This window comes from Scyliorhinus canicula, chromosome 10 (genome assembly GCF_902713615.1).
Source record: "Scyliorhinus canicula chromosome 10, sScyCan1.1, whole genome shotgun sequence".
Lineage (NCBI taxonomy): Eukaryota > Metazoa > Chordata > Chondrichthyes > Carcharhiniformes > Scyliorhinidae > Scyliorhinus > Scyliorhinus canicula.
Window position 1 is genome coordinate 22827508 of NC_052155.1, and position 16850 is coordinate 22844357.

Below are 16850 nucleotides of genomic sequence, written 5' to 3' on the forward strand. Positions count from 1 at the left end.
CCAATGGGCTGAATGACCTCCTTTTGCACTGTAAGGATTCTATGATACTTATTCGGAGTGCTCAAATATAAATTAAACTAACATGCTGAAAGAAATTTCTGTCTAACTGATTTTGAAATTTAACAGTAGGAGGTGAGGCTTTCTAAGCTTGCGATTGGCCCAGATCAATCTTCAGACCACATCACCACACAACTGGTGGGTGGTACTAAACCACCTCAGAGAAGGTATTGGGAGCACTATCAAAGTAACCATGAAATAAAGGGACCATCATATTACTCGGTTTGCATTTAGCAACATTATGCAACGCCTGGAATAAAATGTATCTGAAGCGATAAAGAGCTCAGCATTTGTGTGATTAGGACAGAACGTTTCTTGTGTTTGATATGAACCAGTCCTTTGATATTGCGTGCCGTGAGAGTGGGCTAGTCTGTCAGGTATACAGGGCGGAGTCTGGGGGTGCTATGTGGGTATATTTCCAGTGCTGCTGAAAACAGATTCTGCAGGAGAGGTTCCCATTCAGATCAGCATGACTTCCGAAAGAGTTTCTCTGAGAAAGTCGGTGTACCACCCCGACCGAACTATGCAACCGAACGCTCACGTACCAGATTTTGAAACGTACAGGCAGCTCCATAAGAAATCAATTGAAGACCCAGAAGGTATAGTATTTTATTCTAAGAGTTCAAAAACGAGCTGACCCGAAATCCAATTTGGGCATCAAGATTTGATTTAAGCGTCCTTCTGCTGGGACTCCTGGCACTATCCTGATGTTGAGGTATTTGCTGGCTCCGGCTACTGCAGCTGATGTTTTCTGTGTCAATCCTGCTTGTGGCAGGCTGCAACAAACTTGCTTCAAACTTCAGACACTTCCGTCTCTTTTTACACAGGCAGTGTTCTGTGCTGAGGCGAAGCAGTTTGCTGCAGCCTTCACCTGCCAGTGCCCCCTTAAATGCTCTGGAATACCCTCCGTAAACCCCTCTGGAATTCCCTCCCCAAAACCACTCTGGAATTCTCCCTCTAAATCCCTCTGGAATTCCCTCCCCAAAACCACTCTGGAATTCTCCCTCTAAATCCCTCTGGAGTTCCCTCCCTAAACTCCTCTGGAATTCCCTCCCCTAAATCCCTCTGGAATTCCCTCCGTAAACCCCTCTGGAATTCCCTCCCAAATCCCTCTGGAATTCCCTCCCAAACCCCTCTGGAATTCCCTTCCTAAATCCCTCTGGAATTCCCTCCGTAAACCCCTCTGGAATTCCCTTCCTAAATCCCTCTGGAATACCCTCCGTAAACCCCTCTGGAATTCCCTCCCCAAAACCACTCTGGAATTCTCCCTCTAAATCCCTCTGGAATTCCCTCCCCTAAATCCCTCTGGAATTCCCTCCGTAAACCCCTCTGGAATTCCCTCCCAAACCCCTCTGGAATTCCCTCCCTAAATCCCTCTGGAATTCCCTCCCAAACCCCTCTGGAATTCCCTCCCTAAATCCCTCTGGAATTCCCTCCCAAACCCCTCTGGAATTCCCTCTCTAAATCGCTCTGGAATTCCCTCCCTAAATCCCTCTGGAATTCCCTCCTAAACCCCCCTGGAATTCCCTCCCTAAACCCCCCTGGAATTCCCTCCCTAAATCCCTCTGGAATTCCCTCCCTACCTCATGCCTCTTCCACCAAACTTTCCATCAGCTGGCTTCATAGCTCCTCAGTGCCTAATTTGTTTTGCTAACACTCCCGGTAGGCACATTGGGACGGCCGTATCTCACTGGCGGCGCTAGGTAAATGCAAGTTGCGAAAGTATTTGGCAGCTGTTTCTTTTGCAATGTAACCTCGGGGTTGGCGTTTCTGATCAATGTTATTCTCTGCAACATCACTGGGTGGTTACAGGCGATGACGAGCATTCCTGTTGGGCCATTCAGCTTCAAATCCCCTCCTCCTGTCGCAGCGCCCACTCTATAGATTCACAGCAGGTAAGGGAGCCATTCAGCCAGTCATGTCTGTGCTGTCCCCCCCCCCCCCCCTCAGGAACAATCCTCCTCGTGCCACACCCATGTCTTTTCCCGGTAACCTTGCACATTTTTCCTTTTCAGATAATGATGCAGTTCCCTTTGGAAAGCCTCGATTAGCCCTGCTTCCAGCTCACTGTCAGGCAGCAGCATCCCCAAACCCTCACCACTCGCTGCTGGAGTCCTTTCCTCCTGTCATCATTGCTTCTTTTGCCACATTCACCTTAAATCTGTGCCCCCCCCCCCCCATTCTCGATCCCCCCCACCAATCCGAACGGTTTCTCCCTAATCTACTCTATCCCAGACTCCTCATGATTTTGAATACCAACAATCACATTTTGAATAATCAAATCTCCTGTCAACTTTCTCGCCAAGGCCAACAGCCCAGCTTCTCCAAACCATGGACATAACTTACCTACCTCATCCCTTTCACCTTCCTCCTTCACATCTTTCCTAAAGTGTGAAACCCAGGATTGGACACAATGGACTGGATTCTCTGGTCGCCGACGCCAAAATCGCGTTTGGTGATGGGCCGGAGAATCACAGTTCCTGACCAAATTGGGGGCGAAACTCCGCCACATCCAAAGCAGCATACTCGACGGCCTCTGAGGCCTGCACTCGATGCTCCGCCCCCGACTGGCTGAGATCCCGACGGTGTCGGTCGCGTGTCGTCTCACCCGTCGGGAACTCGGCGCGGCGGCTGCAGACTCAGTCCAGCACCACCACAGTCGGGAGAGGGCCGATCCGCGGGCAGGGGGGGGGGGGACATTATCAGGGGCTGGGGGCACTGTTGGGCTGGTCTGGGGCGTGTGAGCCGGCCAAAGGGGGACTATTTTGCCGACCGGGTCCACGAGCAGCCGGCGCCATGCAGCATGCGTGGGCATGGACCCGCAAATTCTCCGACCATATCGGCAGCTAGAGCCAGGTACTCTACACTGCCGGCATGCCGCTAGCCCCCGGCCAAACGGAGGATCGGTGGCCACTTTCTGCCATTCTTTCTGTCGCAAAACGCCACAGATCCCACGCTGGCATGGGGGACATAGCCTCAAAATCGGAGAATCCAGCCCAATATTCCTGTTGAGGCTGAAGCTGTGCTTTATGCAGTTCAACATAACCTCCTTGCTTTTATACTCTGTGTCCTTATTGATAAAGCTCAGGATACTGAATGCTTTATTTACCGCGCTATCAACCAGTCCTGCCACCTTCAATGATTTAAGCACATTTGCACCCAGGTCCACTGCTCCTGCACCCCATTAAGAATATATCCTTTATATTAGAACATAGAACAGTACAGCACAGAACAGGCCCTTCGGCCCTCGATGTTGTACCGAGCAATGATCACCCTACTTAAACCCACGTAACCCGTATATCCGTAACCCAACAATCCCCCCATTAACCTTACACTACGGGCACTTTAGCATGGCCAATCCACCTAACCTGCACATCTTTGGACTGTGGGAGGAAACCGGAGCACCCGGAGGAAACCCACGCACACACGGGGAGGACGTGCAGACTCCACACAGACAGTGACCCAGCCGGGAATCGAACCTGGGACCCTGGAGCTGTGAAGCATTGATGCTAACCACCATGCTACCGTGAGGCCCCTATTATATTGTATCTCCACATTCTATCAAAATGAATCACTTCACATGCTTGTCTGCCCCTGTCCTTTTGAAGCTGTACACTATCCATAATACTTTCAAGTTTTGCACCAAGTGCAAATTTTGCAATGGTACTCTGGCCACCAATGTCCAGGTTATATTATATATATCAGGAAGAGCAGGGGTCCTAATGAGAGTCCTTGGGGAATTCCACTACAAACCTTCCCCCAGTTTGTAAAATAACTGTTCACCATTAATCTCTTGCCCATCACTTTTGTACTGTTGCTACTGCCCCTTTTATTCAATCAGCTCTGACTTTGCTCACAAATTCATCTTGCAGCACTTCTTTAAAAAAAAAATTTTTTTAAGTACCCAATTTATTTTTTCCAATTAAGGGGCAATTTAGCGTGGCCAATCCACCTACCCTTGCACATCTTTGGGTTGTGAGGGCAAAACCCACACAAACACGGGGAGAATGTGCAAACTCCACACGGACAGTGACCCAGAGCCGGGATTGAACCTGGGACCTCGGTGCCGTGAGGCAGCAGTGCTGATCGTTCACCATATGAAGTTGAATCGGTGCCAAATTGATCTCTCTCTTAGAACATAGAACATAGAACAGTACAGCACAGAACAGGCCCTTCGGCCCTCGATGTTGTGCCGAGCAATGAACCCTTGGTTCAGTGGTAGCCCTCTCACCCTTGGGCAGAATATTGTCCCAGACTTGAACTTGGAATCCAGGTTGGAAGGTATGTGCAGTGCTGCACAAAGCCATATTTCGGATTAGGACCCAGCTGCCCGCTCAGGTGAATGTAAAAGATCCCATGGCGCTAGTTTGAAGCACATCAGATCTCACCTGGGTGTCTTGGCCAATATTAATCCCTTAATTAATATAACATAAAAACAAACTATTTGGACATGTATCACATTGCTGTCTGTGGGATCCTGCTGTACAGCAATATGGGTGGAATGTTCCGAAAAACATGACAAAGTTTCACTTTGAGTGTGAAAATCGGTGCGATTCCGCTAGCCCAGCAGCTGATCCGGATCGCAATTTTCAGGCACGCGGAAGAAGTTTTTTCCCCATGTGGAAAACGTCACACCTGAGGCGCGAAGCGTCTGATTCGCCCACGGGGGGGGGGGGGGGGGGGGGGGTCCCTTAACACTTCAATGAAGGGGGCGCTGCATTTAGACGGCTCCACAGCACTCACTCTCAATCAAGCCAGGAGGATGGCAGCGAGGAAATCAGCACCTCGATTCACGTAGGAGGGCCATCATCCATATGCTGGATGCCATGGAGGGCTACAATATACCCTGGAGCTGGCAGGAGGCCCTGGCTAATCCTGTCTGGAAGACGGTCGCAGTCCTGGTCAGTGCCAGCAGCCTGGCTAAGACGACGGGAGTGCAATGAAGGCAAGAGATGAATGGCTACCTCCGATCAGCCAGGGTAAGTGCACCACGTCTCCTCTCTGCACTCCACCCTTCCGTCACCCACCGGAATATCACCCACCTCGCTGGGTCCCGACTTCCTACAAACTTCCTCAACCCCCCAGCTCTCCTCATCAGAACCCCTCCCTGCTTCTGTGCAACGCCCACAAATGCCAGGTGCCTTGGATCTGACCCACCAAGCGGCCAGATCACATCATTCCCATTTGTGTTCCTACAGGAGAAGTTCCCCCAAATCCGAACGTGAATAAATTAAGACGGACAGTGGGATGCTGGAGCTGAGGATCCTGACTCTGTACGACGAGAGACCCCTGGAGCTCACAGGATAGGAGCAGGAGTGGGCCTGTGCTGTCAGCGAGGTGAGCCTGTGCTGTCAGCGAGGTGGGCCTGTGCTGTCAGTGAGTTGGGCCTGTGCTGTCAGTGAGGTGAGCCTGTGCTGAGAGGGAGGTGGGCCTGTGCTGTCAGTGAGGTGGGCCTGTGCTGTCAGCGAGGTGGGCCTGTGCTGAGAGGGAGGTGGGCCTGTGCTGTCAGCGAGGTGGGCCTGTGCTGTCAGCGAGGTGGGCCTGTGCTGTCAGCGAGGTGGGCCTGTGCTGTCAGCGAGGTGGGCCTGTGCTGTCAGCGAGGTGGGCCTGTGCTGTCAGCGAGGTGGGCCTGTGCTGTCAGCGAGGTGGGCCTGTGCTGTCAGCGAGGTGGGCCTGTGCTGTCAGCGAGGTGGGCCTGTGCTGTCAGCGAGGTGGGCCTGTGCTGTCAGCGAGGTGGGCCTGTGCTGTCAGCGAGGTGGGCCTGTGCTGTCAGCGAGGTGGGCCTGTGCTGTCAGCGAGGTGGGCCAGTGCTGTCAGCGAGGTGGGCCTGTGCTGTCAGCGAGGTGGGCCTGTGCTGTCAGCGAGGTGGGCCTGTGCTGTCAGCGAGGTGGGCCTGTGCTGTAAGCGAGGTGGGCCTGTGCTGTCAGCGAGGTGGGCCTGTGCTGTCAGCGAGGTGGGCCTGTGCTGTCAGCGAGGTGGGCCTGTGCTGTCAGCGAGGTGGGCCAGTGCTGTCAGCGAGGTGGGCCTGTGCTGTCAGCGAGGTGGGCCTGTGCTGTCAGCGAGGTGGGCCTGTGCTGACAGGGAGGTGGGCCTGTGCTGACAGGGAGGTGGGCCTGTGCTGACAGGGAGGTGGGCCTGTGCTGTCAGCGAGGTGGGCCTGTGCTGTCAGCGAGGTGGGCCTGTGCTGTCAGCGAGGTGGGCCTGTGCTGTCAGCGAGGTGGGTCTGTGCTGTCAGCGAGGTGGGCCTGTGCTGTCAGCGAGGTGGGCCTGTGCTGTCAGCGAGGTGGGCCTGTGCTGTCAGCGAGGTGGGCCTGTGCTGTCAGTGAGGTGGGCCTGTGCTGACAGGGAGGTGGACCTGTGCTGTCAGCGAGGTCGGCCTGTGCTGTCAGCGAGGTGGGCCTGTGCTGTCAGCGAGGTGGGCCTGTGCTGTCAGCGAGGTGGGCCTGTGCTGTCAGCGAGGTGGGCCTGTGCTGTCAGCGAGGTGGGCCTGTGCTGACAGCGAAGTGGGCCTGTGCTGTCAGCGAGGTGGGCCTCTGCTGTCAGCGAGGTGGGCCTCTGCTGTCAGCGAGGTGGGCCTGTGCTGTCAGCGAGGTGGGCCTGTGCTGTCAGAGAGGTGGGCCTGTGCTGTCAGCGAGGTGGGCCTGTGCTGTCAGCGAGGTGGGCCTGTGCTGTCAGCGAGGTGGGCCTGTGCTGTCAGCGAGGTGGGCCTGTGCTGTCAGCGAGGTGGGCCTGTGCTGTCAGCGAGGTGGGCCTGTGCTGTCAGCGAGGTGGGCCTGTGCTGTCAGCGAGGTGGGCCTGTGCTGTCAGCGAGGTGGGCCTGTGCTGTCAGCGAGGTGGGCCTGTGCTGTCAGCGAGGTGGGCCTGTGCTGTCAGCGAGGTGGGCCTGTGCTGTCAGCGAGGTGGGCCTGTGCTGTCAGCGAGGTGGGCCTGTGCTGTCAGCGAGGTGGGCCTGGCTGACAGTGAGGTGGGCCTTTGCTGACAGCGAGGTGGGCCTGTGCTGTCAGCGAGGTGGGCCTGTGCTGTGTGATAGGTGAGCCTGTGCTGTCAGCGAGGTGAGCCTGTGCTGTCAGCGAGGTGGGCCTGTGCTGTCAGCGAGGTGGGCCTGTGCTGTCAGCGAGGTGGGCCTGTGCTGTCAGCGAGGTGGGCCTGTGCTGTCAGCGAGGTGGGCCTGTGCTGTCAGCGAGGTGGGCCTGTGCTGACAGCGAGGTGGGCCTGTGCTGTCAGCGAGGTGGGCCTGTGCTGTCAGCGAGGTGGGCCTGTGCTGTCAGCGAGGTGGGCCTGTGCTGTCAGTGAGTTGGGCCTGTGCTGACAGGGAGGTGGACCTGTGCTGTCAGCGAGGTGGGCCTGTGCTGTCAGCGAGGTGGGCCTGTGCTGTCAGCGAGGTGGGCCTGTGCTGTCAGCGAGGTGGGCCTGTGCTGACAGCGAAGTGGGCCTGTGCTGTCAGCGAGGTGGGCCTGTGCTGTCAGCGAGGTGGGCCTGTGCTGTCAGCGAGGTGGGCCTGTGCTGTCAGCGAGGTGGGCCTGTGCTGTCAGCGAGGTGGGCCTGTGCTGTCAGCGAGGTGGGCCTGTGCTGTCAGCGAGATGGGCCTGTGCTGTCAGCGAGGTGGGCCTGTGCTGTCAGCGAGGTGGGCCTGTGCTGTCAGCGAGGTGGGCCTGTGCTGTCAGCGAGGTGGGCCTGTGCTGTCAGCGAGGTGGGCCTGTGCTGTCAGCGAGGTGGGCCTGTGCTGTCAGCGAGGTGGGCCAGTGCTGTCAGCGAGGTGGGCCTGTGCTGTCAGCGAGGTGGGCCTGTGCTGACAGGGAGGTGGGCCTGTGCTGACAGGGAGGTGGGCCTGTGCTGACAGGGAGGTGGGCCTGTGCTGACAGTGAGATGGGCCTGTCCTGTCAGTGAGGTGGGCCTGTGCTGAGAGTGAGATGTGCCTGTGCTGACAGGGAGGTGGGCCTGTGCTGACAGGGAGGTGGGCCTGTGCTGACAGTGAGGTGGGCCTGTGCTGAAAGTGAGATGGGCCTGTGCTGAGAGTGAGGTGGGCCTGTGCTGTCAGTGAGGTGGGCCTGTGCTGAGAGTGAGATGGGCCTGTCCTGTCAGTGAGGTGGGCCTGTGCTGAGAGGGAGGTGGGCCTGTGGGGGAAAAGTGAGGAGCCACTGCAAATTCATCCAGATGATCAGTCTCAAGTGAGTTCTGTGAAGTCCAAACCCTTGGCCAGGTCATGTACTAAAACCATGTCCCTTGCCTTGAGGAACATAACCCAAAGGGCCTGGCCCATCCACCAACAGTGTCCAACTGCCCACCGTTGACACCACCTTGGAGGAGAACACGGATGAGGAGTCATGGATGTCACCCACACTATCCACCACCCACCTCTGTGGGCAAAGTTAACAGGCAAGCTTCTGGTTCACTATATTGCTTCTGATGCACATCGGGTGGAGGCAGGAATGTCCCAGGGATCGGAGAGTCGGACGTCTGCTGGATGCCAGGACTCAGCTGTGCCCCAGCCAGATGCCTTGCCTCTGAATACGCTCGTTCCTCAGCTACTAGAGATGAAATGTAGAGCCAGGAATACCAGGACGGGTTGTTAGCGATACTCCTGCAACTGCAAGGAGGAATGGAGGAGTCCCAAAGTTTTCAATCACATGAGGTGGTGCCAGCAATGCGTGTCACCCAGGCCAACACTGCAAGGGTGACGTCCACAATGGGAATGCTGGGTGAAGAGGTCAGATCCATGACAGGAAAACTCTGAAGTGTGGCTCAGTCCCTGAGCTTCATGGCTGGGCGCTTCAACTGCACGGTGCAGACAATGGTGGATCTCCAGGACTGGCAGCGCCATTGACATTGAGCATTCTGCAGCTCATTCCAGCTGCCCCTCCATCCCAGGCAGTAACCTAGGAGCCACGAGCACTGGAAGGGAGGAGGATCCTCTGGAGCACATCCCAGGAGACCCTGGAAGTGACCAGCGAATGTGAATCTTACCTTCCTGAGATCGCTGCACCTCAGACACGACGGGCAGAACAGGGTGACGCCATTGCCAGCCGAATATAGACTGGGGCTCTCCAGGTCCTGACACTCCACAGGTTGCCCACCAATGCCATCTTAGGCAACAGGACGTGGAAGGCAGTAGGCTGCCTCCACCTCTGATGTGCATCCTGGGAATACACCGAGATATAGTGGGAGGATACGGAAGTCAAAGAAATTGTAGGGGCATCGCGTGGGCAAGGGTGAATTAGGCACAGGTTGTTGGGGGCATTGTAAAACTTGGTAAATCTGGACATGTTAATGAATAAACTATCATTGTTCTTCATCACCTTAACGTTTCACATTCTTTAACCCTCCTCCCATTTGCGTAGCACGCCTCCCTATCAGGACACTGGTGTTCTCACTGGCCCTCCCTGACCACCACACGATTAGGCCCCCTCCTTGTGAATGCTTCATTTGCAGTGATAGGACTCAGGCATGTTTCAGTGAACCCGATACCTTCGCTCCTAATTCCCCTCTAGAGCAAAGGGGCAAAGGAATGTAGGGCAGAACCTCACTCAGACATGAGCTAGGGAGTCAGCAGGCAGACAGGAGTCAGACATAAGCAGTAGCTGAGGAGCATCACTGATCATTCCTCATTTCTAGTCATCATCACATTCCGTCATTGACTGGGCAGCAGTCACTCATGGACTCCCCAGCCCCAGCACTCTGGCGAGTAATCTTCACTCCACCGCAGAGGGATCACAACGTCCTGTGGGGAACGGGGGATGGTGTTGGGGGGTGGGGGGGGGGGGTTACGTGTGCATGTTGTTGACATCAAGCTAGTCCTATTCCAGGAAACAGAAGGCAATGAAGACATTTCTAACCCTCCTGCCCATGCGCACCCTCGTCCCCGCCTGGTGTCCATCCTCAGGATCCTCAGTGGGCTCTTCCTTGTCTCCCTCCTCAACGTCCTCTTCATCAGAGGACAGATGTCGCTCCTTGAGTTCTTTCTCACAAAGGCCGCTGCCCTGTTGCAGAGCCAAATTATGTCGGGCACAGCAGACCACCACAAAGTGGGAGGCCCTCTGGGGGCTGTATTGGAGGGCCCCACCGGACCTGTTGAGGTAACGGAACCTCATCTTTAGGAAGCAGGCGCACTGCTCGATTACAGATCGGGTAGCACTGTGAGCATCATTGTACCTGGTCCCTGCTGTGGTCTCTGGCTCCACACTGGCATCATCAGCCAAGACCTGAGTGGATATCCCTTGTCCCCAATGAGCCATCACTGCAGCCTGAGGTGACCCTTAGAGATGCCAGGGATCTGCGATTGGCCAAGGATGTATCTATCATGCATCCTCCCCGGAAAACAGGCGCACATGTGCATGAATCACATCTGGGGTCACACATCAGTTGTACATTGAGGATGTAGACCTCTTCCAGTTTCTGAAGGGGACTCTCTGGTGCCACAGGGCATGAAGAGCGACATGGGTTCAGTTGATCTCCCCCTGCGCCTATGGCAGACCAGTTATGTTGCCAAAGACCATAACCCTCTCATCCTGCCAGGCCTGGTCCAGATGGTAATGTATAAAGTCCAAACCCGAGCATAACGTACATCCATGGCATCGTGGATGCACTTATGGGCACTTTATGGCCACAGGGAGTGTGTGTCCTCCGACGCCACATGGCACCAAGTCTGCAAGGATGTGGCACAGTACCGCACAGTCTCCCTGGTGAGGCGGAGTCTTCTACAGAACATGTTATCTGAAAGCTCCATGAAGGAAACAGGAGTCCTGTACACCCTTGGCCTCCTTCTGTGCCTTTTGTGCTCCCTGTACGGCGGGTGTGGCCACTGGCCCCTGAGCCTGCCCTGTGGCCCCCTGGTATTGTTCTGCAGGGTCTCCCCTGGATGCCGCCACACGCTGCTGCAGGAGTCTGTACCCCTCCAGTGCTGTGATAAGAATGGCCAGCTCCACTGGCTCCATACCAATATTGATCGGATCTCTGTCAAGCATTAGAAGGAGGGAGTGAAGTTGTTGTTGCAGCCAGTGAGCGTCATTACCTCCCTGACCCATTGGCCGACTGGACCCGGAAGCAGCCAGTCTCCGACCTTATTGGGCGGTGACCACCCACTCACAGCTCAGGACTGGGCCCGGCCTCTGCCAATGCCCAGTTAGACTTGCTCCCGTCTGGTTCTTCCCTCCCTCATGCTCTCTCACACTGGGAGGTCTGACAAGAGGGTGATATGCTCACAGATACCCAGTGGCCAGGGTCAACTGGATGGTGAAATCAGCCTGGGGGTGTGGGGGGGGTGGATAATGGATCTTGACTGGCAGGCAGTGGGGCCAGTGTTTCACGCCAGTATCAACGGGCCCCTTGGCCCAGCGATTCAGGGGGCCACCGTGGCGTAGGAGTGCACCGCGCTGCTCCAGCTGCCAGTCCGTGGCCCTGTACTGCTGGCGTGGCACTGCTGCTGTGGCAACATGGCGGAGCCACACAGCTGGTCGGCGCGGAAGGTAGGCCCCTCCCAGGTCATGCGTGCCTGCCGATCGGTGCCCCCCCCCCACCGGAGACTGATCCCTCCGACCCCCACCGCAGCCGCGACACCGCGCTCTCGCCGGGTAAAACCATACATGAACCATGCTATCTGGAACTCGGCTGGCCGACCGCGGAGAATCGCCGTGAGGGCCTCTTTCAACGGCCCCCGGCCGGCGCCGCGTCAACCGCGCGTGCGCGACTGGCGCCGATTCTCCGGTAGGTGGTGGGGGCTGGTGAGGAGGGTTGGGGGTGGACTCCCTGTTCTTTGCAGACAGAAAGAACACACATTGCACCTGTTTCAGCTAAACAAAACAAAAGACAGCCTTTGCTGGTTTATTTCTCAGGGCAATGTCTTCACCAATCGGAGTCAAGCTGCCTGGTTTAAGTTTCCTATCAATGCTCAACCGTTAACTGTCAGTCATTATCAACTGGTGTATTTTCCGGGGTGATGCCTCCACCAGACACAATCCACTTTCCAACCAATCAGCACCCTCTTCCCATACCGTATAAAGATGTTGGCCGGGATTCTCTGATCCCGCGGCAGATCGGAGAATCGCCGGGGGGGGGGGGGGGGGGGCGAGAATCGTGCCATGCCGCCCCGACGCCGGGCCGCCGAATCTCTGGCGACTGGAGAATTGCACCAATCGTACCCGCGCAGTCGCTGCTGATTCTCCGCGTTCGACGGGCCAATTCCCGCCAAGTCCCGCCAGCGTGGGTTACATATGGTCCCACCCGGCGGGACTTCGGAGTTCTGGCTGCGGTGGCCGTCTTGGTGGGGGGCGGGGGGATCCAAGTCCGGGGAAGGCCTCCACGGTGGCCAGTATCATGATCGGTGGCTACCGATCGATAGGTGTGCTAATTCCGGGTGGGGCCTATGTTCCTCCGCGCCAGATCCTTGTATGGCTCTGCCATGTTGCCAGCCGTGGCACGCATGCGCGGACCCGCGCTGGCCATGGCGTGCATGCGTGGACCCGCGCCGGCTTCGAGCGCACAGCACTCCAGCGCGTACTAGCCCCCGAAGAAGGGGTGAATGCCTGGGCCTGGAGGCCTGTTGACACCGACGTTGCTCGCGCCTGTTTTGACGACGGCGTCAACACGTGGCTGGGATTTTGGAGAATCCCAGCCGTTGTTTCCCAGACATTGGCATCCTTTATTATTCCTTTATCATAGAATCTCTACAGTGCAGAAGGAGTCTTTCAGCCCATCGAGTCTTCACCGACCCTCTGAAAGAGCCTTACCCTATCCCCGTAACCCAGTAACCCCACCTAACCTTTTGGACACTAAGGGGCAATGTAGGACGGCCAATCCACCTAACCTGCACGTCTTTGGACTGTGGGAGGAAACCGGAGCACCCAAGGAAACCCACGTACACACAGGGAGAAAGTGCAGATGCCGCACAGACAGTGACCCGAGGCCAGAATTGAACCTGGGACCTTGGCCCTGTGAGGCAGTAGTGCTAACTACTGTGCCACCGTGCCGCCCCTTGCGATTGTCCTGATGAGTGCCAGATGAAAAGCTTCAAGTAAATGCCTGTTTTCAGCAATACTAGTTTGTTTTGGTGTCATCTCTGATTTATCTTTTCCCTATCACCTTACATTTTATTTACTCTTGTACTATCACCCCTCAGATCCCACATTTCAAGAGCAAAAATGCCCAAGTTTTCCAGTTTTTTTTCTCATAACGAAGAACGTTAATATTTAGGGATCGGCATCAATTCTTATCTGCACTGCTACCAAATCTTGAATGTCTCCTTTGTGGTTAATAGATTAGAATCCTTTGCTGTACTAAAGGTGCGTGCACGGTACACTGTGATCAAGAATTCATTGACTTGCATTTTACTCTGAGTTATGTAGATTGAAGCTTCCTATTGACTGCACATATTTCATATTGAACCTACTAAGACCTGAATGGGGAGAAAATGAATCTCTCCATGTGTGCTTCCTTCCTATGTTTCCTTCCAAAGTTCAAAGGTGTGTAGGTTTAGTGGATTGGCCATGCTGAATTGCCCCTTAATGTCCAAAGATTAGGTGGAGTCATGGGGATAGGGTGGGGGAGTGGGCCAAAGGAGGGTGCACTTTCAGAGGGTCGGTGCACACATGATGGGCCTCCTTCCGCACTGTAGGGGTTCTATCCTATTCTATGGATGAGGGAAGCTTGTACTGTGGGTGCTACCTCAGCAGCTTAATCAGAGGTCCTCAAAGGAATTGATCGAGACCATTCCATCGCTTGTCCTGGTTCCACAAAAATACTGTGGGCTACTGATAACCTATCCTGTCCACTTTGTCTCCGTCAGACCCTAACTATGTCCTGCCCATCATCAGAACCAGTCAGATTGGCCACTGCATGGCGATGCCCAGGTTAGTGTCAGATTCATTGCAAACTCCCTGATTCATTGCAAACTCACTGATTAATTGCAAACAAAGCTCGGAGACCAATGTTCCTGACGTCATTGGAATTCTACTGCCCATTCTGTTCTGGAAACTGGCACAAGTTGAATATCTGCTTCTAGGTCTTTTTGAACTTCATCTTGAGCTATTTCAAGATTTATAGAATATGTGCTTCTCATTTTTGTTTCCTCAGCACTTGTCTGAGATATTTTGTCCAATTTATTCTGCAATCGTTGAGCTGCATTCTGATGACATTCTGATTTAAGAATGGATGATTGTGACGTAATCAATACATCTTTACTGATCTTTAAATTATTATTTAATATGAAGCAACTACAGTTATTCAATGTGGGGTAATGGTAAAATCTCCAGGATGGCTAAATGGGTAAGAACAAGTTCAATGTGGGATACCTATGTAACTGGAGAGTCGATTTTATTGCCTGATCTGACCTTAGCTAGATTAAAGTAGGCCAGCCACATAGGAGCATAGGACTTAGCAGACGAGTAAGCCATTCTTCCCTTCTCGCCTGCTCCGCCATTCAATAAGATCTTGTCTCTCTGGTTGTGATCTCAACTCCACTTTTCTGTCTGCCCCTCAAAAGGTTTGAATCCCTTGTCTATCAAAAATCTGTCTAGATTTTGTGTCCGCCGGCAGATCCAAAAATATTTTATAAAACTCAACTGGGAACCCATCTTGCCCCAGTGTCTTGCCCATTTGCATCTTCCCTATCGCCACCCGACCCTCCTTAATCCCCATTGACTCATACCCCGGGGACAATATTTTATTAAACTCCTCAAATGCCCTATTCACCAGCTCTGGTGCCACCAGCAGCTCCTCTGCCCCATTCCGGACCTGAACAATCTCTTGTGTGGTTGCCTGACGGTGAAGCTGGCCCGCCAACAAGCGACTGGTCTTCTCCCCACATTCAGATACCACCCCCTTCACCTGCCTCAACTGCTGAACTGCTTTTCCTGTGGATAGAAGGTCAAACCATGTCGGCCATTCCTTTCTCTTCACCAGATGTTCCGGAGTGGGATCCTCCACAAATGTGCCATCCACCTACTAGATTTCCTCAACCAGCCATTGTGGCTCCACTCTTGCCTCCTTATCCACCTGAGCCTTAAACAAGATGATCTCGCCCCTTACCACCGTCTTCAGCACCTCCCAGGCCACTGACGGAGAGACCTCCCCATTCCTGTTGAGCCCCACATAGTCAACAATCACCTTTCCCATCTTTACACAAAAATTCAGATCCCAAAGCCATCCCCTCCCAACCACAACATGAAGAAAAGCAAAGTCTAAACTCAGTTCAGTCCCAGTCCTTCGGACTTCACAAACGGCTTCACCTCCTCCGCCGTCTCAAAGTAATAGTCCCTGGAGTTGTGTGTAACTCTTAACTTTACCGGGTAGACCATCCCAAACCACACATTGCTCTTGTACAACGATGCTTTCGCCCTACCAAAGGCCGCCCGTTATTTCCTCAGTTCCACCGTGAGACCTTGTCAGCTCCACCGTGAGATCTTGGGAGATATGAATACCACTGCCCTCCCACCTCACCTCTCGATTCTGCTTAGCCCACCTCAAAACTTTCCCCTTCACCTGGTATCTGTGGAAGCAGTATATCAGACCCCTCGTTGCTTCATTCGTCTTTGGCTTCCATTGGAGGGGTTGAACCCTATCCTACTCACAGAGGGAGGGGTCCTCCTCCTCCCTCAACAACTTGGTGAACATCTCCAAAATGTACTCTGTCATCCTCTGGCTCTCCAGCCCCTTGTGCAATCCCACAATCCGCAGATTCTGCCGCTCTGACCTTTCTCCAGGTCCTCCAGATTCTGCCGCTCTGACCTTTCTCCAGGTCCTCCAGATTCTGCCGCTCTGACCTTTCTCCAGTTCCTCCAGACTCTGCCGCTGTGACCTTTCTCCAGGTCCTCCCGATTCTGCCGCTCTGACCTTTCTCCAGTTCCTCCCGATTCTGCTGCTCTGACCTTTCTCCAGTTCCTCCCGATTCTGCCGCTCTGACCTTTCTCCAGTTCCTCCAGATTCTGCCGCTCTGACCTTTCTCCAGTTCCTCCAGATTCTGCCGCTCTGACCTTTCTCCAGCTCCTCCAGATTATGCTGCTCTGACCTTTCTCCAGGTCCTCCAGACTCTGCCGCTCTGACCTTTCTCCAGGTCCTCCAGATTCTGCCGCTCTGACCTTTCTCCAGTTCCTCCAGACTCTGCCGCTGTGACCTTTCTCCAGGCCGTCCCGATTCTGCCGCTCTGACCTTTCTCCAGGTCGTCCAGATTCTGCCGCTCTGACCTTTCTCCAGTTCCTCCAGATTCTGCCGCTCTGACCTTTCTCCAGGTCCTCCAGATTCTGATGCTCTGACCTTTCTCCAGGCCCTCCAGATTCTGCCGCTGTGACCTTTCTCCAGTTCCTCCAGACTCTGCCGCTGTGACCTTTCTCCAGGTCCTCCCGATTCTGCCGCTCTGACCTTTCTCCAGTTCCTCCCGATTCTGCTGCTCTGACCTTTCTCCAGGCCCTCCAGATTCTGCCGCTGTGACCTTTCTCCAGGTCCTCCAGATTCTGCCGCTCTGACCTTTCTCCAGGTCCTCCAGACTCTGCTGCTGTGACCTTTCTCCAGGTCGTCCAGACTCTGCCGCTCTGACCTTTCTCCAGGTCCTCCAGACTCTGCTGCTCTGACCTTTCTCCAGGTCCTCCAGACTCTGCTGCTGTGACCTTTCTCCAGGTCGTCCAGACTCTGCCGCTCTGACCTTTCTCCAGGTCCTCCAGATTCTGCCGCTCTGACCTTTCTCCAGGTCCTCCAGATTCTGCCGCTCTGACCTTTCTCCAGGCCCTCCTGATTCTGCCGCTCTGACCTTTCTCCAGGTCGTCCAGACTCTGCCTCTCTGACCTTTCTCCAGGTCCTCCCGATTCTGC

The 16850-nt window shown here is 54.7% G+C and overlaps 1 protein-coding gene across 3 annotated transcripts in view; it reads left to right on the plus strand.

The window, feature by feature from the left end:
• The first annotated feature begins 395 nt into the window (after positions 1-395).
• Positions 396-16850, plus strand: part of acss2l (acyl-CoA synthetase short chain family member 2 like) — a 93454-nt gene continuing 76999 nt past the window's right edge. The window contains exon 1 of one of the 3 annotated variants that reach the window (XM_038808704.1): positions 396-656. In XM_038808704.1, the coding sequence (XP_038664632.1) occupies positions 527-656 (130 nt within the window). In that variant the 5' untranslated portion in view covers positions 396-526. Of the gene's footprint in view, positions 657-4815; positions 5037-14289; positions 14314-16850 lie in introns of those variants that run through there. The other 2 variants (XM_038808705.1, XM_038808706.1) reach the window with 2 other exon arrangements.